Source organism: Neophocaena asiaeorientalis, unplaced genomic scaffold, assembly GCF_003031525.2.
Source record: "Neophocaena asiaeorientalis asiaeorientalis breed wild unplaced genomic scaffold, Neophocaena_asiaeorientalis_V1.1 scaffold218, whole genome shotgun sequence".
NCBI classification, from domain to species: domain Eukaryota; kingdom Metazoa; phylum Chordata; class Mammalia; order Artiodactyla; family Phocoenidae; genus Neophocaena; species Neophocaena asiaeorientalis.
Genome location: NW_020172818.1, coordinates 5,939,618 through 5,965,681, shown reverse-complemented (window position 1 = coordinate 5,965,681; position 26,064 = coordinate 5,939,618). Strand labels below are relative to the sequence as shown.

The 26,064-nt window shown below is 35.6% G+C and overlaps 1 protein-coding gene across 4 annotated transcripts in view; it reads right to left on the bottom strand.

The window, feature by feature from the left end:
- FBXL5 (F-box and leucine rich repeat protein 5) overlaps positions 1 to 26,064 on the bottom strand; it is a 76,336-nt gene that overhangs the window by 22,567 nt on the left and 27,705 nt on the right. For all 4 annotated transcript variants that reach the window (XM_024741768.1, XM_024741771.1, XM_024741772.1 and 1 more), the window contains exons 2-9: positions 16,849 to 17,064; positions 14,414 to 14,509; positions 12,867 to 13,053; positions 10,748 to 10,930; positions 8,253 to 8,378; positions 5,000 to 5,148; positions 4,283 to 4,365; positions 2,675 to 3,400 (exon numbers count right to left, since the gene is read on the bottom strand). In XM_024741768.1, coding sequence (XP_024597536.1) covers positions 2,675 to 3,400; positions 4,283 to 4,365; positions 5,000 to 5,148; positions 8,253 to 8,378; positions 10,748 to 10,930; positions 12,867 to 13,053; positions 14,414 to 14,509; positions 16,849 to 16,983 — 1,685 coding nt within the window. In that variant the 5' untranslated portion in view covers positions 16,984 to 17,064. The remainder of the gene's footprint in view (positions 1 to 2,674; positions 3,401 to 4,282; positions 4,366 to 4,999; positions 5,149 to 8,252; positions 8,379 to 10,747; positions 10,931 to 12,866; positions 13,054 to 14,413; positions 14,510 to 16,848; positions 17,065 to 26,064) is intronic.

The following is a 26,064-nucleotide window of genomic DNA, read 5'->3' as shown; positions in this document are numbered from 1 at the left end:
TTACAGCTTGGCTGGGAAGTTCTGATTCATCTGCTGTATTCACCAGACGTTGCACCTTCGGATTTCCATTATTTTGTTCGGTCTTTACAAAATTCTCTCAATGGAAAAAATTTCAATTCCCTAGAACACTAAAAGGCACCTGGAACAGTTCTTTGCTCAAAAAGATAAAAAGTTTTGGGAAGATGGAATTATGAAGTTGCCTCAAAAATGGCAGAAGGTGGTGGAACAAAACAGTGAATATGTTGTTCCATAACGTTCTTGGTGAAAATGAAAAATGTCTTTTATTTTTACTTAAAAACCAAAGGAAATTTTTGGCCAACCCATACTTAATAAATCCAAAGCAAGTCAGGAAAAGACAAAACAAGAATAAAGAAAAGAGAAACAGGGGGAAAACAAACAGTAAGATGGTAGGCATAAATTTAACCATATCAGTAATTACATTAAATGCATATTGTGAAACCGAAAGATCAAATGAGAGAATGTTTAACTGTAACACCCAACTATACATGCTATCTGCAAAAGATTCAAGAGCAGTTGCCTTGGATTCAAGGAAAAAAGGAATAGTTTGTACCGAAACAATAATGGCAATGTGAGGGGTCCAACGAAGGCTGAAAATTTAAACAGGCTACTTCTACTCAATGACAGCCAAAATTTATTTTATTTCATTCCTATGAAAACCAGATAATGCTGCATGAAGACTACACACTACACTATATGTTCCCTACGGCTTCAATCTAGTTTAAAACTTTGATTTTCAACCTACATTTTTACAGTGAATGCTCTTTTAACAAGCCCCATAACCAACTTGCCAAAATTCATGCTACCCATCCCTGAATAAAACATAATGACTATTACAGAAGGATACACAGAATACTCCCAACTAGCAACTCTGTTCCCCCAAGTTGAGGTGAATGCTTGCACAAGTTGTATTTGTTCTCAAACCTGAACACCAGCTGAACTTATTAAGTTAACTGAAATACTTTTTAAACCAACAGAATAAATGCAAGAAGAAAGCTGTTTCTAAAAATCAAATTTGTAGTTTCGATTTCCTTAGCTTCTCTCCCAGGAAATGCACAGAAATTCACTCTCTAACTTCATCCCAATCTCTACTTTAAAAAATGCTTCTTTTCAAGGCCTTTCCTGTCCATCAAATGTGAAGGAGCATTCTCTGTATTCTCTACCCCATAGACATATTTCACTTTTCTTCAGAACATTCAGTCTGATATTACATCTTTGTTGTCTTATTTCTACCATTAGATTATAAACTCTATGAAAGCAGGAAATTTGAGTCATTTATTCTGTATCTCGAGCAGTTAGAAGAGGGCAAGTCACACAACAGATGCTCAATAAATATTTAAATGATTAAGAAAGACTCCTTCAAGATAATCTGATTAAAAGGAGTTGCACTTTTTAAAATCTGAGCTGCACTCAGATTGCAGCTTTTTTGATAAGCTACCAGTCCAAATAATATCAAGTAAGATAGTTCCTGTGTTCCCCATTCCCCAAATGAATTCTTCCCTGAATTCAAACTCTGTCATAGCCTTATTCCCCACTATTCCCCAATACACATCCTTCTCTACAACCAAACGGGAATACTCCTTTGAACATCCCCCACTGAGTTCAATTTAATCTGCTAAAGATCATACTTAAAAGACAAGAGGGGGTAATAGGCTTTATGTTGGATGAATTTTCATTGTTTAACATGCCTGACACCCCATTATTAAGGAGCCCTAGTAAAATTCAAGTCTATTACAGGGTAAAAGAGAAAACATAAAGTCAATTTCTGAAGGCTCATGCCACAGATAATCAAACAATTATTAACGCTGAGAACAACCGTAACAGCAAAATACCCTAACAACAGTTAAACAGTGCTTTACTGTGGGCTCAAATGATCCCTACTGCTTGGAATGGTCTCTTCTTCCTCTGCCACCTATCAAAATCCTTCATCTATCTTCAAGGTTCAATTAAGGGCCACCTCTTCATTACATTTTATCTTTTTTTTTAAAGATTAAAAAAATTTTTTTTGATGTGGACCATTTTTAAAGTCTTTATTGAATTTGTTACAATATTGCTTCTGTTTTACGTTTAGGTTTTTTGGCCACGAGGCATGTGGGATCTTAGCTCCCCCACCAGAGATCGACCCCACACCCCCTGCATCAGAAGGCAAAGTCTTAACCACTGGACTGCCAGGGAAGTCCCTCTTCATAACATTTTCTGATCATTTGCTACAACTGGATGAGAAGTCTCTCTCTCTCTCCTTTGATCCCCATAGAATCTTTAATTCAACATCCCTTAAAGGATGTACACAAATAATACACAGAATATAGTATACATATTTTCTTCTCTGTTACGAGTCCTAGAGGGTAAAAACTGTATCTTATTCATCTTTACATCCACTAAAGCACCTTAGAAAATGTGTTGCGTGTATTTATTGTGTTGTATTTATTAAACTTTTAAATTTATGTTCTTCCACATTACAAAGCAATTGAACTGACTGAAACTTCATGCTGAAGTTTTAACGTTCCAAAATTTTGCAGTAGGACAACTCTTTGAAGTGGTTAACTCTTTCGGTTAAATAAATCAGCTGAAAGGAATGACTTAGATTCAAAATTTTCCACTCCATTTGAGAATGAGAACATGCTCATTTCCTAATACTCTGCAACAGATTACTTACCTGAGACCATGGTCTGTGATCTGATAACATCCGGACAGACTGAGAAACAGAAGTACACGCCCAGTCTCTTGATCAGTTTTTTCACTCCCAGAGTAAATTAAGTCTGTTCCCCTAAGCAATCTAGTCCTTGATGCTTTTCTACACAATGCAGAAGACTCCGGGAGTGCTGACATAGTTCTTAAAGCTGTTCCTGTACAACAAAATGAATGACCACAATACGCGAAGGCTGGAGAAGCACAATGCTGCTGCCAACAGACACTAGTCCTTAGTCCAACAATATCCTTACTGTAACAACCGGAGGAGGAACAACTAAAATTGGATGCTGTTTCCATTACACAAAGACTTTCAACATTTCTATGTCTCCATTCTACAGCATCTTCAATATCAGCCAAATCTTCAGCATCTAACATCCACACATAAGGAGAAGTGAAATTTTCAGAAGAAATAGGTTTAGTCCAGGGGTGTTCATTATCTATTTCTTCTCCGATGCCCTTGTTAGTTATATCAGGCAAACAAGCATACTGCTTGGTGGACTGCATGGTAATGTCTTTATTTTTCCAGGTAGTCGAAGTAATTTTGCTTGTTGAAGTTTTCAAAAGGCCACTCTGATGAGATGTCAAAATTCCAAGAGCTCTAGAAATCTTTTCTAGAGCCACATCTGTGATTTTTTCACATCCAGATAGATCAAGATGCCGAAGACTCTGGCAGCAGCCAAGCCAAGACCAACTATAATTAAGAGGTAACAAAACTATTAGTGGATATTGTTAAATTCTTCAAAAGATTTGATTATACGTAAGTAAATGGAAACTACAAGAAAAATTTTAAATCTAATATAATCAATCATTTACTGAATATCTGTTGTTAGGCACTACTTTAAATGCTAGGAATATGAAAAGACAATAAGAGTAATGAGGAACTAAGAGTATTGCTAACCCAAAAGAAGAGTAGGAAAGGAGAAGGGTATGGAAGGGAGAGACTGTTTTTCATCCTGAAAAATAACCAATAGAGGAAAGGCTCTACAGACATGAAAGAAAGAAAATAATAATTAGAGGAGAAAGATTCAGAAGAACAAGCTCTAGGAATTGGTAGAGAATTAGCCTTAGCCAGAGAAGAATACATTTCTCCCTCTGAAATTGGTAAAGAGGTGCTGATATAAATGCTAGGGTGGGAAACAGCAGGGCAAGGTAGAATAGGAAGTAGCAGCATCCAAAGAAATAAAATCTGAGGGTTGCTTGAAGAAAGTGTTAAAATTTTAGAATAACTATGAAGAGGGAGCTTTGCCAAATGGTACTGGGAGCCCAAGTGAAAATGAAAACTTCTTTAAAACACAGTACCAAGCTACATGGTTACACAGCAAGGCTCAAAAGCCTAGACACAGTACAAGATTATAAAGGTGACAGGATGATACACATATAAGTTTTGAATCAGCTGGGACCTAAGGACAAAAGCAAAGAATTGGAGGGTGCTACTACCATAACATGACCAAAATCTGATAGTAGAAAGTAATAGTATGATTAAACTGTAATTATGTAAATGAAAAACTACAGAACAATTCTACTGATTCATAGTTAAGAAATCATTAAATTTGTATATTCAAAATTAACTAACCTGTCAAATGCAGAATCTGAAATGTCAGTTTGGGTAAGATCCAAATGTTCCAAGTTAGGACAAAGCTCTAAAATCTGCCTAACCTAAGAGGGAAAAAAAAGTCACTGTGAAGATCTGCAGAATTTAGTTAGGTTAGAGACATAGCTTTTAGTAAGTAATATATAACTTTTAATAAGTAATATAACCAGTGGTTCTCACACTTTTCTGCATGTAAAAATCACTTCAATTCTACCTTACAAATATATATTGTGATGAAATCCCAGAAAATCTGTTTTAGTAATTCTAAGATTAGACCCAGGAAATTTACATTCTTAAGGAATACCCAAGGAGATTCTAATGTAGGATATCACAAGATAGTCTTTTATAAAACCATGATTTAATTTCACCTGCCCATCTTACCATGCCTTACACAATATAAAGAATCATATAAAACTGGGCTTGATCACTTAACATCTGTGAAACTAAATAAACTGTTTAACCTCTCAGTCTATGTTTCCTTTTCTATAATATGAAGACAATGATATCTATGTACAAAGATTACTATGAGAACTGAAATGAAAAAAGATGAAAATTAGCAGTGTATGCCTACCCATGGGAAGGTACACTCATGGGTAAACTGTTATTTTTTTTTTTTAATTTAACTCAGGAATAAGCAAACAAAATGTAGATCGTTGCTACTTTTTCTTAATACCTAAACTAGTGCTAATTTATACATACCATTTTGCTGGAAACTGCACAGCTGTACGCTAATACTAAAGTTTTTACAGAAGTACCAACATACGGTAGAACATTATGAATTAAGCCATGGAGTAAACGTTTTTCCATTTGTGCAATGCTGATGGCAATCGATTCCTCTGCAGACTCTTCTGTAAAATGAATTCAAAAGTCTAAGAACTTGATACACTAATTATGATTAGGCTACTCAAGGAATCACCAAATCATTAAATATGAAATACTTTTTGCTCTCCTTTTAAACTCCCCTATATATGCAAAGCAAATTAAATGGACAAGTCCTCATTCGCCAGGACTTAATATTTATATTAACAGGTCTGACATCAACTAAAAAGAGACAATAGAAAAAGAAAAAAGGTTTAAATGGGAATGAAAGGAAGAATTTTTTAACATGCTTCAAGGCTGAAGGTAATTTTCTTCTCAAGCTAATTATCAGAGAAAAGATAAAAATAACTCCAGTTTCAGGCACCGAAAAAATTTTGGAAAAAACTTTGACTACTTGAAGAATAGTGTAAGTTCTTCAAGGGAATATAGGATATCAAGAGGAAAATAAACCATAATAAAAATAATAAAAAGTTTCATTCATTATTTTACATAAATATCAATAAAAGGGACACAGAGCTAGAAGAGATTTGAAACAATTAAGTTAGGCTGGTCATAATGAATCAAGCAACAAAAAGTACCGTAGAATTTTTAAGAAATTAAAAATGAGCATGGCTTTTGTTTTCTGCTTAATAACTTCTGTAGAGTTTAGATGTGTATAACAGGATGCACTACTGTAACAGTAAAAAAAAAAAAAAAATCCTACAAACCCCAATTTGATATAAGGGAAAAAACACACTACACCAAAAAGAATGAACTAATAATTTTATCACCTTTCTCAGGATCCTATTGCTTTTTTGCTTACCCGAAAACCTAACTCAAATGTCTCCAAACATAAAACAGTTTAACAGGATAAGCTGAGGAAGTCTCATTTAAAACAAAACTGAGTGTAGCTGACAAAAGGAATATAAATAGAAACAATAATTCTGAATTTTTGACTGTTTCCATGTTTACAGATAATATTCTAAATTCCTCCTTTAGTTAGACATATATGTGAAATATAGGGATAAAAGTGACTTTTAGTGAACCCTATTTATTCTACTACAATTTTATTTCCAAATGATTCTTTTGTTTCTCTGGCTCTCTCTATCTAAATGTGTACTGTTTACTGTGAAATCCTAAAAAAAAGAAAACTAAACATCCTATGAAGAATAACTACTTCTCTACAAGACTAGTAAAGACAGCTAAGCTGAAAAAGCACTAACACAGATGACAGATCCAAAGTTTACTCTTAGATACACTAAACAGCTAAACACATATATTACCTTAGAAAGGCTCCATCATTATAACCTTAATCTTTCCCTCTCAATATGAAAGAAAACAACAGCAGTCTCTTTGTCTATCTGTAAGTGCTGAGATAAACACATTAAGTTTGATAAAGCCTTTAAAACTCAACACAGGTATTATGAATTGATTTTTCAGAATGGATAACTCAAGTCTTCCCTAAGGTGACATCTGAGTAAAGACCTTAATTCCTTGAGGTCTTTGCTCAAATTTCTCAAGGGACCTTAACTACTCAATCTATTGAAAATGGTAACTTCTTTCCTCTCTTCCTGGCACGCTTTTCCTTTATTTTTCTCCACAGCACTTAACACTATCTAATACAGTATATATTTTGCCTGTCTTTACTGTCTACCTCCCCCTCCAAATTTTAAGCTAAACAAAGCCAAGGATTTTTTTTTTTCCCATTTTGTTCACTATTAACCTCATGCCCAGAAAGTGCCTGCCACAGGATAAGCAAATCACCAAATCTAACTGGAATAGACCTCCTTACATGACACCTTCCAAACATTTAAAACTATACCAAGGTGTTTTGCACCTTCATTTCATAAAAATAAACTTGCTGCTAAAACAATAATCTTTGTATTTATATTCCTTACTTTCGACAAGTTTAGTTCTTTTGCCAGACCAGCTTACTATAAGTGCGCAACTTATAAATAAAAAATTCCTACAGGTTCAGTTTTACGAAGTAGAAGAATATCTTATTATTTTTTTTTTTTTTTACTATTTTCATCATCTTTTAATAGTTAATCATTATCTAAAGTAACATCTAAGATAGAATTTGTGTCTTTCTCCTCCATATTCCCAAAGAGCATCTTTCTGCACCTTCATTACAGCATTTTCCAATACATACCTTGATTAAGAATCATGTATTCTAAATTCTCCCATTTGTGAGTTCTTTGAGGGTAGGGATAAAGTCTTTGTCACCCTTGAATTCTCCCACGGTGCTTAATGAATGGCTACACTAGTTTATATAATCCCTTACCATTTACAAAGAATTTTCATATATATTACTTCTTAATTCTATAACCACCATGTGAGGCAAGTGGCATGACTGTTTACAAATTAATAAACAGGTTCAACAGCTTTATGCTCCTTCCTCTGGGCCACAGATGACTCAATATATACTACTGAGCTGATCAAATGAAGTGGCCCTAAAAACACACTGTAAACTGCATAGCACTATAATGAATGTATATTATTTCAATAAGGAAAACAGCCATCATTTTCTGATTTTTTTTAAAGCGTTTAAATAAATATAAAAACATATGGGAGGGCTTCCCTGATAGCACAGTGGTTAAGAATCCACCTGCCAATGCAGGGGACACAGGTTCAAGCCCTGGTCCGGGAAGATCCCACATGCTGTGGAGCAACTAAGCCCGTGTGCCACAACTACTTAACCTGCGCTCTAGAGCCCATGAGCCACAACTACTGAGCCCACGCGCCGCAACTACTGGAGCCCGCGCACCTAGAGCCTGTGCTCCACAACAAGAAAGGCCACCACAATGAGAAGCCCATGCACCACAAGGAGGAGCAGCCCCCAGTCGCTGCAACTAGAGAAAGCTGCGGGCAGCAACGAAGACCCAACGTAGCCAAAAATAAATAAAAATAAATAAAAAAATAAATCTGTTAAAAAAAATATATGGGAAACAAGCCTATACACATTTAAAAATTACTTCAAACAGAATTTTAAATACGCTTACTATTCCATGAAAGTTTAGAAAGCAGCAGGCTTAAAAACACCAGGTTTTTTAGAAAACACAAAATACATAAATCCTAGCACCTAAGTACTTGTTAAATGTAACAGTAATTATTAAAGCACCATGTAACGATTTTAATTCCAGACATAGCTTACCAGATTCATCTATATCGGCATCTTCATCCCACTCCTGAAAAGCACGACTTTCATCTTTTCTATTTTTCACCCATTCCTCATCAGGTTCAGTATCAAGTTCAGTTGCAGGACCACTATACCAGTCACCTACTCAACAAAAAAAAACAAAAGGAACAAAATAAGATTAGATCGGCCACCATTACAAAAATATAACCTATTTATAACAAAAATGTCTGCACACAAAAAATATGTGAGCCATACACAATGAGCCACCTATTGTTAGAAACAATTGTGGTTTAAAAAATTACATTTAAATAAGCACAGAATTCAATTTCAGACATACCAAAAAACTATGAAAAATAATTATCAACAGTCTTAACAAGAAACTTCAGAAATCACTGAAAACAACCTAACCTTTTTCCCTACTGTGGCTTCACACTGGCTCCAGGAATACCCACATTAAGACAATTGCTAATAAACAAAAGGAAGCAAGACTTTCTGCTCAGTAGTGAATTAGCAATTCAGAAGTAGGTGGGAACAGAAAAAGGGAAAGATTAAGGTAAAGCTAAACCATAAATTTAAAGATCCTGGAGAATACACTGCAAATAAATTACATGATTGTGAAGTGCAAGACAATGCAGAATTAATTTATTGAATTCCTAACGTTACATCTAAGTGAGGGCTCCTCAACCTTAACACCATTGATATTCTGGGCTGGGTAATTCTTTGTTGTGGAGTGCTTCCCTGTGCATTGCAGGGTGTTTAGCAGTAACCCTGGCCTCTACCCCCTGGATGCCAGTGTAATACTCCAAGATGGGACAAAAATGCCTCTACAGGCATTTCAAAACATCCCCTGGAGGGGGTCAAATCAATTGGGATCAAGAATCACAGGAAACAAATACCATAAATAAATTAAATTACAACCATTTTTATTGGAACTTTTTGTTTAAGCATATTAAAAACAGAAAAAAAAAGCAGCATATTTAATCTGGTTAACTTCACAGAAATCTAGCATAGCATTATCATATTTGATCTTTATATCAAACAGTACCTAATTATGTATTACTACCTAATAAGTAATTCTTCATAATCAAAAATATATCTAATAAAAAAGTATGTGATATATCCATACTTGCCTTATCTGACCTTTCACTTAATATATTATCCTACAATAAGTAAAATTATTCCACATAAAAATAATAATTCTAATCATTTGGATCATGTAAGTCTACCCAATACTCCAAAGAGCTTCATGCAAAAAATATTATATATCTAACAAAAGCTTATTTAAAAGTGCTACATATTGATATAAAAAATAAAACTATTTTTATATCAGACTCACACTTTAATTATGTAAAAAATATATTTCCATGTCAAAGTGACAAATTATAAAAAACTAAAAACAATTAATGTGAAATTTGAGGTACTCACCTAGAAAAACTGTTTTAATTCAGTGACAGAAGAATATATGCCATATTAGTTGTATTTATCCCATGACTGCATTATATGCTCATGAAAGCAAAATTTTCTTTAATTGTTCACGTGTAAAACTAACTTACCACAATGAAATTAACTAATATGAAATTGTAATTTATAGAATGAGGCATTATTAATCACAAAAAAATATGCTAAAGACAAAAATACATTCAGTTATCTTGAGCTACTATCAAAAGGGAAACATAAAAGTGCCTCAACTTTAAATTTTATAGAATTAATTTATTTTGTATTTTTAAAATACTCATCTAATTATTTAAAGCTGTTCTGACAACCTATTAATTTTATTTTTAATGTTTTGTTATGGAAAATTACAAATATAGTCAAAAGTAGGAATAAGCAGCATTAAACAAGTAGCATAATGAACACCTATGTACTCATCACCTATCTTCACAATTATCGGGGCTTCCCTGGTGGCACAGTGGTTAAGAATCTGCCTGCCAATGCAGGGGACACGGGTTCGAGCCCTGGTCCGGGAAGATCCCACATGCCATGGAGCAACTAAGCCCGTGCACCACAACTACTGAGCCTGCACTCTAGAGCCCTCAAGCCACAACTACTGAAGCCCATGCACCTAGAGCCCATGCTCCACAACAACAGAAGCCACTGCAATGAGAAGCCCATGCACCAAAATAAAGAGTAGCCCGTTTGCCACAACTAGAGAAAGCCCACAAGCAGCAACGAAGACCCAACGCAGCCAAAAATAAATAAAATAAATTTATTAAGAAAAAACAATTGTCAACATTTTGCCAATTATTTTTCGTTCCATCCCCAACTATTTTTTCCTAATTATTTGAAAGGAAATTGCACACATCACATAATTCACTCATGAATACTTCAGAATTGTTAGCTTTTAAAAAATGTATACAAAGACATATAATCTAACTATGAAACCTATTTTTAGGCAACCTTTCAGAGTTTCCCTCCCTGGCCTTGCTTATTAATGTCTATGAGTATATACTTAAAAAAAAAAAAACAGATTGAAATATTTTTAAAACAAACTAAGCATCCCATTTACCTACCTCTGGCCCAATGAACAGGGTAAAGATGTTTCCAAAGTGATCCAGTTTTTGCCAGCTGAGACCATTTAGTGCTTACTTGACTGCATCGACATAATTCTTGAGGATTAAGATAACTGAAAATTGACAGCATTACCTCAGGAGGAAGATGAGTTATACCTGTGGATTGTTCTGACACTTCTGCTTCTGAAATAAAAAAGAAAACCTTTAACATAAAAGGCTCTAAGAGCAAATGCAGTAAGAAATTACAATCACATTTCTATAAATAAAATCCAGTGCCTAAAGTCCACTCCTTCCTGCTTGCAAGATGTGAAAAGGAAATAACATGGATTAGAGGTAACATGGAGATGTTAAACTTGTTAAGAACCCGTAGGGTTAAACTATCGTGGTCCAAATCATACTTCATCAGTGGGAGCTACAATAATGAACACAGGATTTACTTCGTCTTACAAAGGCGTCGCAGAAAATACAATACTCACTTTGTAGCATAAGAAGCATCATTTGAAAAAGGAACCCAACAGGTTATACAGCTGTAAGTCAGCAAGTGTAGAGTCAGTCAAATAATGAGAAATCCAGGGCATTTTTAATGATGCACACAAATCTCACAACGTTTTCCATTCATGCATTCCAACTCCTGTCAGCATGTTCCTTGTGTTCCCTCTTTGATTTTCACGTTTCAGAACTCTGAAATCTGACCTCTATAACGTTTAGGTGCCTCAACCTTATCCTATTTATGAGCCAGTTGAGACAATATAATGTAAATATTTCTAATGCTGGTAAACATTTATCAGGAATCTTTTGTCAGCAGCTAATATAGAAAACAGTTATTGGATATCCAGTTTCCTATAATGGGTTATTTCAGTAGCAACTTTCCAAAGGAAAACTGCAAATGAGGTAGGTGTACAGTAAAGAATATAAAATATAAAAGTTTCATCATTAATGTACTAAAAAGAATCTGAGTACCTTATATATTTGATTTGTCTTCACAAAGCAACTTAAATATAGAAATGCTATGATGAATTACTTTAACCTAACCCTTTACAAATGGCAAATATTTTAAACATAATACAGCTATAACTTACTTTGAAGGAGTGGGAAAATTCAATATAGTAAGTGTGATGCTTTTAAGTCCCATCTTATAATTAAAATTAAACCAGATACAACAGGTCCTGACTTGATGTCTAAAGCACAGGCTGCATTTCAGAGTGAAGCACACAAGCTTTATGGGTTTAATTATAGCTTAACCTATAAAAACAATTTTGTTCCAACATGCATCTCACCTACTTTATTAAATAAAAATAAGAAAAAAGGACCAATTTCAAACACTTTCAAGCAATTTTAACAGGAATGCATTGCTATTTCTCATCTAGCAAAAGCAAAGGAATTTTTACTAGCCTCAGGATGCCAATAATTTTATTTAATGATGTTTTAAAAGGCAAAGCTATCAAACAAAAGAAAGAATAAAAATGAGGAAGTAGTCTATCAATAAAAAAAGCAGAGATATTTTATTTACATTTGTTTTCTCAAAGTGACTATACATAGAAAAACTATGCCTCTCATACTCACTCCCCTGTGTATTCCTGGATATAAGCTAAGAGAATGAGAAAGGGTAGAGAGAAAACTATAAGCATTAAATGATTTTGAAAACTGATTTTTTAAAAAAAAGAAAAAACAAGGAAGGATAAAAACAGCCACTATGGTCAGTGGAGCTCAGAAAATTGGATGACACTGCAAAAGTGCTCTGTATATGGTAGTTTTCAATAATTTTGATTGACCAAAATAATAATAAGTATTAATAATAAAATATTATTATCATTATATATTTATATATAAATAATATTGATAGTTATTCTTACTAATCAAAATTATCATTATTATTATATATATAAACTCCTTCAAGAAACACTATGCTGCACATGGCCCAAGTATATGAGCTGTTAAATTATCACAGACAATACTAAATTCTAAGATAGAAACTACTGTCCTCAATTAAATTTACTATACTTGAAAACAAATGGCCTAAATTATTCTTCAAACAAAATATAAAGGTCATATCAACAAGAAGTAAATGGCCTTGGAACGAATAAATCGCTAGCTAGCTATCTGAACATATGACTCTCACCTTTATCTGACTTTTCATCCACAGAATATTTAAAAAACTTCTGCCGCTCCTCAGCTTGATTCCATAGGCTAAGACCTCTAAGGAGTTCTGCAGTATCCTTCTGAGAGCAGTGTTGTGCAATCACTTTCTTTTTAATATCCTTAAGCTCTTCATAGGTAAAATATTCCATTAACATGGGCTGAAAAACCTAAATTAAACAAAATACTCATAAGGAAATATGCTTAATTAGTTTTGTTTTACTCTACATCTTTTAAAGTATTAATGGCTCAAGTGTAGTATTATGACCACATATTTGGAAAACATAAAAATTTAGTTGTTACCACCAAGTTAGTTTCCCAAAAAATTGCAAAGAAGAATACCACCACCAAGATCCTTCTTTCTATGGCTTCTCCACTCATTCTCGAAACAATTTACAAGCATCCAAACCAGAAGGTCCTCCTGTACAGAGCTTATCATACACTCTAAATCACTCTCCTATGGTGAGACATTTAGGTCAGGTAACTGCTTTCTGCTACTACAACAACTGACCTCTACCCAAACAGGGCCTCTAAATCATATGAGAACCGTACCCAGTGTACTGCCAACCATAAAAGTCAGAGCTCTACTGATACCTTCAACTATTCAATATTATCTAGGAGATGTCTTCTTTGAAACAGATGCTTAGTCCCAACCTCCAACTGACAGAGTTAGAATCTTTAGAGGTGGAGCCAAGGGCTTTTCTTTTTTTCTTTGCTCCATAGATAATTTTGATGTGCATCACAGGTTAAGAAACACTGCTCTGGTAACTCAGTGGTTTCAATGCTGGTTGCATATTTGCATATTACAATGACTTGGGGAACCTTTAAAATATATCCATGTCCATTTCTATCTCCCACCTGATTTAATTGGTCTGGAAAGGGCTTAAAAGTAGATTTTTTTTAAATGGCCATCTGATTATAAGGTGAAGCCTTTTTATAGTGAGAATCACTATAATAACTGATTTACAGCTGAACAAGAATCCAGTTCCTCATAAAATATTTTCTCTATTCCTTACCCTGATACTCATCCCACTTTAGAGAAAGAAGAGAATGAGAAAATGTTTTGCTCATCCACTTCAGGGATATCCTAATACATGTGCACTAGTTATAAGACTGATAAGTTTAACACCACCATTTAATTACTAAAATCCACTACTAAAAAAAGAACACTAAAAATTCTTCAAACCTAGAATGGAAATAGAGAAAACATTAAAAAGTTTAAAGGATCTTCTAAAGGTTCAGAAAAGACATTAGGGTAGCATAAAAAGTTAACAATCAATACAGTGCCATCCACATAATAAGAGAATAAATATTTTTTGAGTAAATGAATTAAATCAATCACTCAGTCAATGAAAAGCAACAAACTCTCTAAGGAAACAAAATTAATGTTTTTTTTCCTTGGGTTTTTCTTCATTTTCTAAAAAGATCTGGAGGTTCATCTTCCTATGTATTATTTTGAAGACTCAAAGGAAAAATAACATTTCTCCAATTTTATAAAGCAAAATCACGAAGAGGAAAAATTATGCTTACCTCCTCTTCCTCTTTCATGTGAGGAAGAAAATCTCTTGTAAAAGCCTCCAGTCTCTCTTTCAACTGTTTCGCATAATTTAACTGCTCATATTCATTCTAGAAACAAACAAAAAAACTGTATTCTATAAAAATTTCGCTTCATAATTTATACTGTATCTGATCCTAGAAAGTCAGTGTGAAATGTAACTTGAAACGTCAGGGTAAAAAATGGGACTAACAAATAGCAAAATGGTCTCTGTACTTTTCTAAGTATAAAAGATGGCCTCAAAACATCTCTTAAAAGAACCTTGAATTCCTTTAGTAATGTGATCTCATACTTCTTTTTAAAAATGTCATAAAAAGTCTAAAAATAGCAAGTATTTGCTCAAAACTTCTACTGATTTCTAATGCATACATTTATACAATTTCAATGTGTCTGTTTTCCGATTAATATACCTCTGAGCGGTTCATAAGCGCCTACTGGACTATATCATTACAGAATCCCTTTAAGGTCATCTCTAGTGTATCCTCTACTAAACAATTCAGAATACCTGTTACATTATCCTGAAGAAGACCATCTACACTTCTAAAGGCAAGGAGCTCACTGTACCTTGAGGTAAATCGTTCTAACTCTGCACAACAGCTAAAGAGTTCTTCCCCATATGAACTATGGTCATATCTCCCTGTAACTTATCCATCACTTCTGTATCAGCCCTCTCAACTTAGTACATGTGGAAAATTCACAATAATGAAACTTTTAAAATGTGGGAATATCTTAACCCTGCTGAGTCCTCTCTAGTCTCCTCCTTTTTTAACTAATTTATTAACCTGCTTCCCAATAGTCTATCCAATGTCCTATTCTCTTAGGATTTTACACATTTTCCTTAAGCATGCCCAAGTGGCTTCCATTTCTACTTACATGCTGATAATTATCAAATTTGCTTTTCCAAACCAAATTACCCTTCCAACCTTGAAGCGCAACTAATGCCGCCTCCTACTTATAAATGCCCACCTGGACTGCACAAGCAGTTCAAACCCAACCTGCCCATAATGGATCTTTTTAGCCTCTTCTATATTCCCTAGAAAGTCAAGCTCAATTCTCACTCTTATTTCCTTTCTCTTTCTCCTTTCCTCCTTCCTGTATATGCAAGCACTACCTTCTATCAATTTTATGTCCTACATTACTTTCAAGTCTGTCCCTTCCCTTCTGTCTCCACTAGTTACTACTTCAGTTCTGATCTTAATCATTTTATTGAATAGGTAATACATGAACATGATATAAAATTCAAACAGTACAAAGGAGTATTCAATAAAAAAATAAATCTTCCTATACCATCTTCCCTCCCAGTACCTTATCCCTACCCAATCTCCTACCTCCCCACCAAATAGCTACTGTGTATTCTTCTGGAGACTATTATAATAATTTTTTTATAACAATCTTCCTGCTTGGGTCTTTTTTTTCCCTTCAATCCATCATCTTCCCTACTTAAGAACAGTCTTTCTAGAACACAAATCTATCAATGAAAGGTGCATGGTGGTTTGACAGAGTTACAACTTAAGTCTATGTTTCACCAAGCCAAAAGGGGGACAAATGAAGACCAAATATCCTATAATACGTAAATATAATTAATAGGGAAATTTCTCTACACCATTATCCTAAACTACTCCCAAAAATATCTTTAATTTTACGTCATACAATTAAAAATTATTCTTTGTAACCACCCCTACGGCCCTGTTCATTCTAAGTAACAATTCTACCTTTAGTCACCCATAACTGCATTTACTACAGATTTCTTTTAAGAGTTCAGCAAATGTTATCAGAAAGTAAAATTTGTACAGTAATCGAAATTTCAACTTACAAAAACACCTTTAAGATTTGGAGAGCAGCATTCATGATAGAATTTTACATATAGTAACAAAGAGGTAACTGATAAAGATTCTCATCAAATCTGAGCCAGGATCCACTGAGTCTTCTCAGCCAGGCCCTGACCTTGAGCTCTGTCCTTGGCCCACTTAGTCCAGTTTTACCAAAATCATCCTGAATCAGTCTATCAACCCCACCACTACCACCCTTGGCATTTGATAACCCTCAATATCTATCCACCCTCAATATCTTGTCACCTTGGTATGCCTTCAGCAAAAAGAAGCAAGAGTCAGTCTAGCAAGAATCTCCCAACCTTGATGTTCCTCTTAGTAATTTTCCTGACCCTCACCTCTGCTCCCTGGCTATAAGAATTCAACCCAATCTCTCTCTCCTACTGCAAAACCCCACTGCAGTAATCCCTTGAATAAAGTCTTCCTTACCGTCTTTAACAAGTGTCAGAATAATTTTTTTTCTTTAACATACATTTACTATACTATAGTAACATCATTTACTATAAAATGCTAACAAGTTTTGCCAATGACATATCAGAAGATGGCACAAGCTGTGATAAATATCCATTTTTGCAACTCACCTTAACATTCTTCAGACCCTTTTCAAAGAGGCTAAGCATCTCAGAGAGTTTATTGTCAGAATGCACATTATAAATGGTCTGGCTGCGTTGTTGAAGCAAACCAATAATGTATTCGTTTTCAATCTGCTCATGCATTTTGAACTCCTTAAAAGTAGCATACAGAGACTGCAGAAGAGCACGGAAATCATTGTTGTTGGAAAAGTTGGTTTTAGAAAGCTGAATAAAAATTTAAAAAGAAAGGCATAATAAATACATGCAAATATGCACCAATAGGAAATACTCAAATGCATTCCTATTTAGTTTTGTACATATCAAAATACCTCCCTTATACTTTGTTAAAGTAGGAAAGGAAATCATAAAAAACAAGTTATAATGGTATAATAAAAAGTACCCCAGGACAGGAAGATGTTGGTTTGAATTCTGAAGGAAAGGATGTATGCACCAACAAAACAGTTTCTTTAAATAAAAGAGATTAAACCAGACTCCCTCGAAACCTAAAATTCCATTACTCTGTGCACATACTAAATACAGATACTCCATAAAGTTACATATAAACATTAAAAGAGCTGTGTTAGGATAATGTGATGCACCTTTTTCTTTGTTCAAATGTTCTTTATGCTATTATACTACTTTTACAATGTGAAAAATTCAAGAACTTTCTATTATAATTTGTTTAAAGTTTAATATCAAGATGAGTCTGATCTGTTCAGAAAACACTGACTGAGCTACCAGAACATTATTAGATAATTTTATAAGAACTAATTTTTTTTTTTTGGGAAAACACTTAGCAGTTTATACAAGGATCACATACTTCCTAGAGTGGAAGCACTGCAATAGTACAATGTGAAAAACTTGTACATCGGGGCATGAGAAAGTAAATGCACTTGAAGGAAAGATAAAAATCAATGAAAATATAAAGAAATATATACACTGTCATTTTCTTTAATTCTACTATTCAACAAGAGAAAATGACTATTCGGATATAATTTTATTTTTTTACATTTAATGTCAAGTTAAATTCTCATGTTCAAAGCATATATATTATCGGGAAACTCGATTCAAGATGAAGTTCAAAGTAATATTCAAACCTTCTATTACCTCCACTGTCATATTAAATCTATCTTCTATTATGTCAATTCCAGTTTCAAAATTCATTTTAAAAGGAAAAATCTGATTAGGTTAAAAACAACAGACAGTAAATGGAGAAAAAGAAGCTACAAACACCATACTTCCTAGACTTGTTCTGTAAAGTCTGATCTAGTATTCCTAAAATGGAGAAGAGTCTAAGGTGTCTTAATTGCCTGCTCTGGGCAGGAACAGTCAGCTCATGACAAAGCATCAGAAAAGACAACAAACTCCTAAAGCAAGACTATTCCACTATATAATTTAACCAATGATCTACTGTAAAAGGCAGATGGATTGGGTATGAGTCATTTACAGAAAACCAGACCTAGACCCAGATTCTCTAGGATTAGGCTCCAGTCCTACCATTTATTTAGCTGTGTAACCCTGGGTAAGCTACTTTTCTCCTTCAATGTCTTAGTTTCTTCTTGGTGTTAAATGAGAATAATAAAACCGCCTGTACTTCATATGGTTGCTGTGAGATTTAAATGAACTAGTGCTAAATAAGTATTAGCTAGCATTACTTTGAAAATTAATCATTCATTTTTATAAATTCATGGGTTTTTTTTACCCTATTCAAATATTTAATGAGCAGTTACTATAAGCCAGGCACTGTTTCTGGTACTTGGGATACCTCAGTGAACAAAACAGACATCTCTGCCTTTACAGAGTTTACAATCTAGTGAAATAAGACAACAAACTGTAACCACAATAAATAAATTATCTATGGGTTGGCCAAAAAGTTTGTTCCAGTTTTTCCGTAAGATGTTATGGAAAAACCCAAACAAATTTTTTGGCCAACCCAATACAACAGGGGTTAGCAACTTTTCCTGTAAAGGGTCAGATATATTAAGTTTTTTGTGTGTGAGGTATACTGTCTGTAGCAACTATTTAATTCAGTTGTTGTAGCACAAAAGTAGTCATATGAATGACTGTGGCCGTATTCCAATAAATTTTACTTGCAGACACTAAAATTTAAATTTTATGTAACTTTCACATGTCATAAAATATTATTCTTTTTACTTTTTCCAACTACTTAAAAATGTAAAAACCATTCTTAGCTCCTGAGCCATACAAAAATAACAGACAGGATGGATTTGGTTAAACCAAGGTTGTAGATTTTATCCTAAGAAATGCCACACAAAATCACAACAAAATCCACTAGGGCTAATCTCAGCAAATTCTATCGTGTGCCATTATATTAAAAAAAAAAGTTAAAAATAAGTCAGTAGAAATAAGAGGTAAATTAAGCATTAATAATGGCTATAAAATTTTTTAAAAACAAAAAGGATGGCAAAAAACTAAATAATGTCCTCACGTGAGTTATGGAAAATAACATCGTAAAACACATCCAGGAAGTTTTGCATACAGTCTCACTGGGCTATTAGAAAATCCTTCGGATTTAATAACAAGCTAAGGTAAAGACCAGGTTCATGCTACAGACTGAGAACCAAATTAGACAAAAGGACTCTCCATTATGCATAGAGTTAATCCCGCAGAGTGGTTAAAAGTGCTGACTCTGGAGCCAGACTGCTTAGGCGTGAATCCATCTCTGCCATCAAGTCACTAAGTTGCTACGTACCTCACTCAATTTCTTCATCTGTAAAATAAGGCTAATAATATTAACTACCTAATAGGGTTCTTGTGATGATTTAATAAGTTAATATATTTAAAGAACACAGAATATAACATATATAAGCCTACTTAGGTTTTTCTGTTATTCCTATATTTAACCCAAACAAAACTATCATTAGAAGTCCTTATCCTACCCAAGTCAGTTTTTCTCCACTTGAAAAGAGCAACTGTTTTTAACCTGGTACCTAAAGTCAGTAAATTTAGCAGTGAAAAGAATAACCTGAGCATATACAGTTTAACTTTTAAAAAAATTGTGTACATGAATCATTTTTTTAAATTGTTTACCTCTAGAAAGTTACTCAATCATAGAGACTTGATTGAGAAAAAAAAATAAACCTAGACCCTAATAATATCTGGGACATACTGAGGCCTAGAGCGTGCTAGGTACTATACTAAATATTTTTAGATATTGTTTAATTCTTAACAACAATCCTAGGAAGTAGATGTTATAATTCCCATTTTATAGGTGAAAACCCTGAAGCTCAGAGAAAATAACTTACCCAAAATCATACAACTGGTAGACAACAAAACAGAGGTCAACTCTCTATGACTATAAAACCTACTTACCTTCCACAAGATGCAATGTTAGTCCTAATCATAAAGCTATCTCTTCAGAGCCAACAGAGTAAATTGTCAGAAAGAATGCTTGCTCTAAAATATTAGTTCTCTCCAGGGGTTCGATTATGCCCCCCAGGAACTAATGGACAAGGTTTAGAGACTGCAGAAGCACTACTGCCATCTTAGCGGGTAAATGGCAGGGACGGACTAAACATTCTACAAAGCCCGGGACAGCAGCCCCTATAACAAAGAACCGTCTGGCCCAAAATGTCAACAGTGCTGCAGTTGAGAAATGCTGCCCCAAAGAAGTGTTTTTTCAAACATGTTTAACCATGACCTTTAGTATGAAATACAGCACAATCCAGACACACACATCACAAACACTTCAAACAAATTTCAGGAAACAATATTTCCCTCCCTAATCTGTAATGCACTCTATCATTTACTTTTCCATTTTTTTTTTTTTTTTTTGCTGCACCACATGGCTTGTGGGATCTTAGTTCCCTGACCAGGGATCGAACCCAGGTCCACGGCAGTGAAAGCCCGTGTCTTAACCACTGGACCACCAAGGAAGTCCCCTCATTTTTTAAATGTTATTTCTGACCCACAAAATCGATTCCACGACCCACTAATGGGTCACAGAACACACTTTGAAAAACACTGTTCTACAGTAAGATTATAAAAGTTCCCAAGTGACCTATAAGCATGTATCGTCTGATGCCTAGCAGATTCAACAAGGAACCTACATAGAACAGGATACACATAATCAACAAATAGTAACAATCAGTAACATGGTATCTCCCATATTTTAAAAGAATTTATAACTGACTTTCTGGGACTTCCCTGGTGGCGCAGTGATTAGGAACCCGCCTGCCAATGCAAGGGACACCGGTTCGAGCTCTGGTCCGGGAAGATCCCACATGCGGTGGAGCAACTGAGCCTGTGCACCACAACTACTGAGCCTGCGCTCTAGAGCCCTTGCTCCGCAACAAGAGAAGCCACCACTCGCCGCAACTAGAGAAAGCCCGCGCGCAGCAATGAAGACCCAACACAGCCAAAAATAAATAAATAAATTTATAAAGAAAGAAAAGAGTATCATGTAAACAATTTTTAAAAAACTGATTTTCTGCCTCAGACATTCTACAACTTAAAATCATACTTACAGCCTGGCTTCAAACTGATTTGAAGCTGTGTGCCACTTAAAGACTAGATATTAAGTTCAGAAGCAGACATGAAAAACAGCATAACAAAAACTCAAATACTATTACCCCAAATAAGTTTTTACTTTTTCTCTCCTCGGCCAGACAATGCTTTCATTTAAGCGAGGTTGATTTACACTCAGTGAAGAAGCCTTAATAACTATCTGCTCAAACTAACTTACAGATAGAAAAACCTATGATCCACAGGTGAAATGTTCTGCATAAAATCATATAGCTAGTAGCAAATAGCAGAACCAGTAAGGTAATGCAAAAAACATGGGCTTCAGAAAGGAAACAAATTCTAAACGTTAAAAATTCGGGCTCCCCTAATTACTAGTTGAGTGAGTTGGGTAAGTTACTTAACCACTAAGTCTGTTTCCTCATCTTTAAATAAGGGATAACACTTGTCTCACAGGGCTCTTGTGAGGATTAAAAGTAAGTAAGCATGTAGTAAGAACTCATTAAATTCCCTTTTCCCTCCTCTCCTTAGCTCTCAATTCAAAACGTATTCTCTCCAATAACCCAATGCCAGTCAATAACAGTTTTTATAGGTATGCATAGGAACAGAAAATCGAGGAAAACTAAATGAATTCTTCATAAAGCTATACTCATTCAATTTTTAAAAAATAATCTATTCAAATTATTCTGAGCTTATTTTCTCCCTATGGCTTTGCTCATTAAATGTCCTATCTTTATAAAATGATAAAGTAGATGGCACTTCAGGTAATATCCTTACCTGAAAAACCTGGGCACTCCATAAAGCCTCCACCACTTGAATTTTTTATAGCTGGTTTATTGTACAGTCTGGAGAGCTCTGTACTATGCACATCTTTACAACCATCACCTACCTTGTTCTCAGAAATCAGTTCAAAGAGACTGTAAGCCCACTCCTGACACTTTAATGTAGAGCTGACCAAATACCTCCCTTTGCTCCCACTAACTGGCATTTGGATTTCCATCCTAGCACAAATGTGTGACTGTAATCTCCTAAAGAATAGGAACTACATCTCGCATGGCCAATACAAGCTACTACAGGGCCAAGTGACAGTAGAAACTCCATGCCCACTGGCAGAATTAATGTTGTCAAGTTTTGAGAATTAGAGGAAAAACTGAGGAATTGGAATAAACTGGAAAAAAGGATGTGATCCAATGTAAATATTGCCTAAAATCATCCTAATTTGGAAGGTCAGTGAATTAGCGAAAGATTTCATAATAGACTGTCACCAGAAAATTTTTTTAGAAACTCTGGTTTTATACGAAGAAAATTAAACTAGGAATCATGATCCTGACTTGGGTTTCCATCTGGATCTATCACTAACTGCTTATGTAAGCTCGGTCTAACTAATCTAGCCCTACAAATCCCCAGCTATAAAACAGAAATATCTCCGCCTTTACGTACCTAAAAGGACTGCTGTCTGGATAACAACAGTGAAAAATCTTTCTAAACCTTTTATAAATGTAAAAGGAAACCCATGAGCGAAGTATTAAATTAGATATAATACAGCAATATTTAAAATGGCCCACAACTTCATGGGCTTCCCTGGTGGCGCAGTGGTTGAGAATCTGCCTGCTAATGCAGGGGATACGGGTTCAAGCCCTGTTCTGGAAGGATCCCACATGCCGCGGAGCAACTAAGCCCGTGAGCCACAACTACTGAGCCTGCGCGTCTGGAGCCTGTGCTCCGCAACAAGAGAGGCCGCGATAGTGAGAGGCCCGCGCACTGCGATGAAGAGTGGCCCCCGCTTGCCACAACTAGAGAAAGCCCTCGCACAGAAACGAAGACCCAACACAGCAAAAATTAATTAATTAATTAATAAACTCCTACTCCCAACATCTTCTTTAAAAAAAATTGCCCACAACTTCAGAATTATTCTAAATAAACTAGTCTAAGCACGTAAACAATTGTTGTTGCTAATAAATAAATGGATGCTTCTAAAATATATTGTACTTGAAAAGTCAATATTCAAAATAAAACTGACTTTATAATTACTGGGCATTCAGAGTCAACATATAGAATACGATGAAATAACATATTTTGTATCTTTTTCGTTTAAGTGCAAAAGCTAGTTCTCATTTTGTAAAGTTTTACTATATGCTGTTTGGGCTGGATACCCGTGGTCTGTACAGGCAAAACATGGTAAAGGCAATAGTTGAGGGCTTCCCTGGTGGTGCAGTGGTTAAGAATCCGCCTGCCAATGCAGGGGACACGGGTTCAAGCCCTGGTCCAGGAAGATCCCACATGCAGTGGAGCAACTAAGCCCATGCACCACAACTACTGAGCCTGCGCTCTAGAGCCTGCAAGCCACAACTACTGAGCCCGCATGCCACAACTATTGAAGCCCACATGCCTAGAGCCCGTGCTCCACAACGAGAGAAGTCACTGCAATGAGAAGCCTGCGCACCACAACGAAGAGTAGCCCCTGCTCGCGGCAACTAGAGAAAGCCCGCGTGCATCAATGAAGACCCAACGCAGCCAAAAATAAATAAAATAAAAATAAAATAATTTTTTAAAAAAGTTGAGATGCCAAATTAATAAAAACATATACTCCTTTAAGACAATTTAGCCATTATAAAATACATTTTTCCCCTTTAGCTCCCAAAGGGCATCCTAGGAGAGATTCCAATTAACTATCAGTATCAAGAAGGAATCCGGATGTGTAATTCCTACGCAGTTTTATTTTTTCCCTTAAATCACCTTGGTCTCTGATCCACAGTTCAGAAAATTGGAATTTTTAATCTTCCTGATGAATTTATACAACAATCTCATTAACTACATCTAATTAACTCAAAATTAGTGATAATTTTAATTTCTGCTATGTCAAATTGAAAATGCTTTCCTAGTTATTTCAAAAGGGGACATTTAACTACCAAAAAGAATCTTATTTGACTCAAATATTGTTTTTAAAAAGGGCACTGTATTTTCAAAATTTGTTCTAACGTTCTCAATCACCAGGTAATGACACACAACATTAGTGACTGACTTCTTCAATTTTTTAAATACGCTGGTTAGTCTAGCACGTAGCTAAAGTTGTGATTCTTACCAATTTGGGGAGGGTCACAATCATTTGGAAACCTGATGAAAGCCACAAACCTCCTAGAAAAATGTACACATGCACCAAAATTTCCACAACAATTTCAGGTGGTCCTGGACCACCTCTCCCCAGTCTAGAGAGAAGACCTCAAATTCTATTACTCCTCATTAACTTTCCCTTTTTGGTTTTGAGAAAGTAAAAAAACCTCCCCATTTTTTTCTTTCCTGCAATTAAAGGATACCATCAGAATAACTAAGTTCAAAAGCCAGAGCAGGTAAAAACACTACAGTAAGCTAACTCAAAAATCTAGTGGTGGCACAGTGGTTAGGAATCTGCCCACCAATGCAGGGTACACAGGTTCGAGCCCTGGTCAGGGAGGATCCCACATGTCGCGGAGCAGCTGGGTCTATGCGCCACAACTACTGAGCCTGCACTCTAGAGCCCGCGAGCCACAACTACTGAGCCCACATGCTACAACTACTGAAGGCCGCGCGCCTAGAGCCCATGCTCCCCGACAAGAAGCCACCGCAATGAGAAGCCCAGCCGCTGCAACAAAGAGCAGCCCCCGCTTGCGGCAACCAGAGAAAGCCCGCGTGCAGCAAAAAGACCCAGTGCAGCCAAAACTAAATAAATTAAACAAATATATATTTTTTTTAATTCCAGAGTTACACAGCTTAACTAACGGCTTACCCATTCATTATGTTTTTCCTGGAAAGGTGTTTTCACCCTTGGCTTCACAGTGGACTCACCTGGAGAGCTTTAAATTATACTTGATACCTGGGTCCCAGCCTCAGAGATGCTGATTTTAGTGACTTGAGCATCAGCATTTTTAACGGCTTTAGGGTGATTCTACTGAGCAAACAAGGTTGAGAAACACTGTCCTAGACTGCCGTGGTATTTAAACCTGTATCTGAATCGGGTATTGTTAATTTTCAAAATGGAGGGAGGGAAAAGATGGTTGTGGATGCTTTTTAAGTGTGGCCTGGCACTGAACACGGGGCATCCTCCAACCACCTCATGGGCTATAAGAACACCTCTTTTCTCGCAACAGCGGTTCTGCTTAGTGCTATGTAATTTCTGAAAGTTCATCAAAGTTGATATCCATGCTTAAGCAATAGGTCTTTAAATGCTTTTTGTTTGGTTCATTTCTACATGAAGCAGGATTGCCTGAAGTTCTCAGAATATCCGTATGTGGACTCTACCCAACATAAATTTTTGACAAAAATGTGGACTCAAAAAGCATGAGCAAACAGCCCTGAACTATCTCCACAAAAGTGCTTTTTCAGCTTATGCTGCACCAATTAAGAGTGCAAAAAGGTTCTCGCAGTTAAATCAACTTGTTCCGAAGCCCTTTTATTCGAGCCCACGTAAAGAATTCCAACAGAGAATAGCTGTCTTGTAACAAAATCGACATCTAGTAAACGCTCCGGACAATAAAAGTTGCAAGGAAAAAGACCACAAAAGAAGAGTGAAGGTTCTCTGGTTCGTAAGCCACGAAACCTGAGTTTTCTCCCAAATCAAACCAGAGAAAAGCTGGGGCGTAAAATGAGCAGGGAGGAGTTGGGAGAAGGTGCTCGTTGGGCCAGAAAGCGGGCCAGAGGTTCAGAAGAATGGATGGGTGTTCGTAAGGAGAATCGGGGAGGCCCAACACAGGCCGGGGGTAGGGCTGG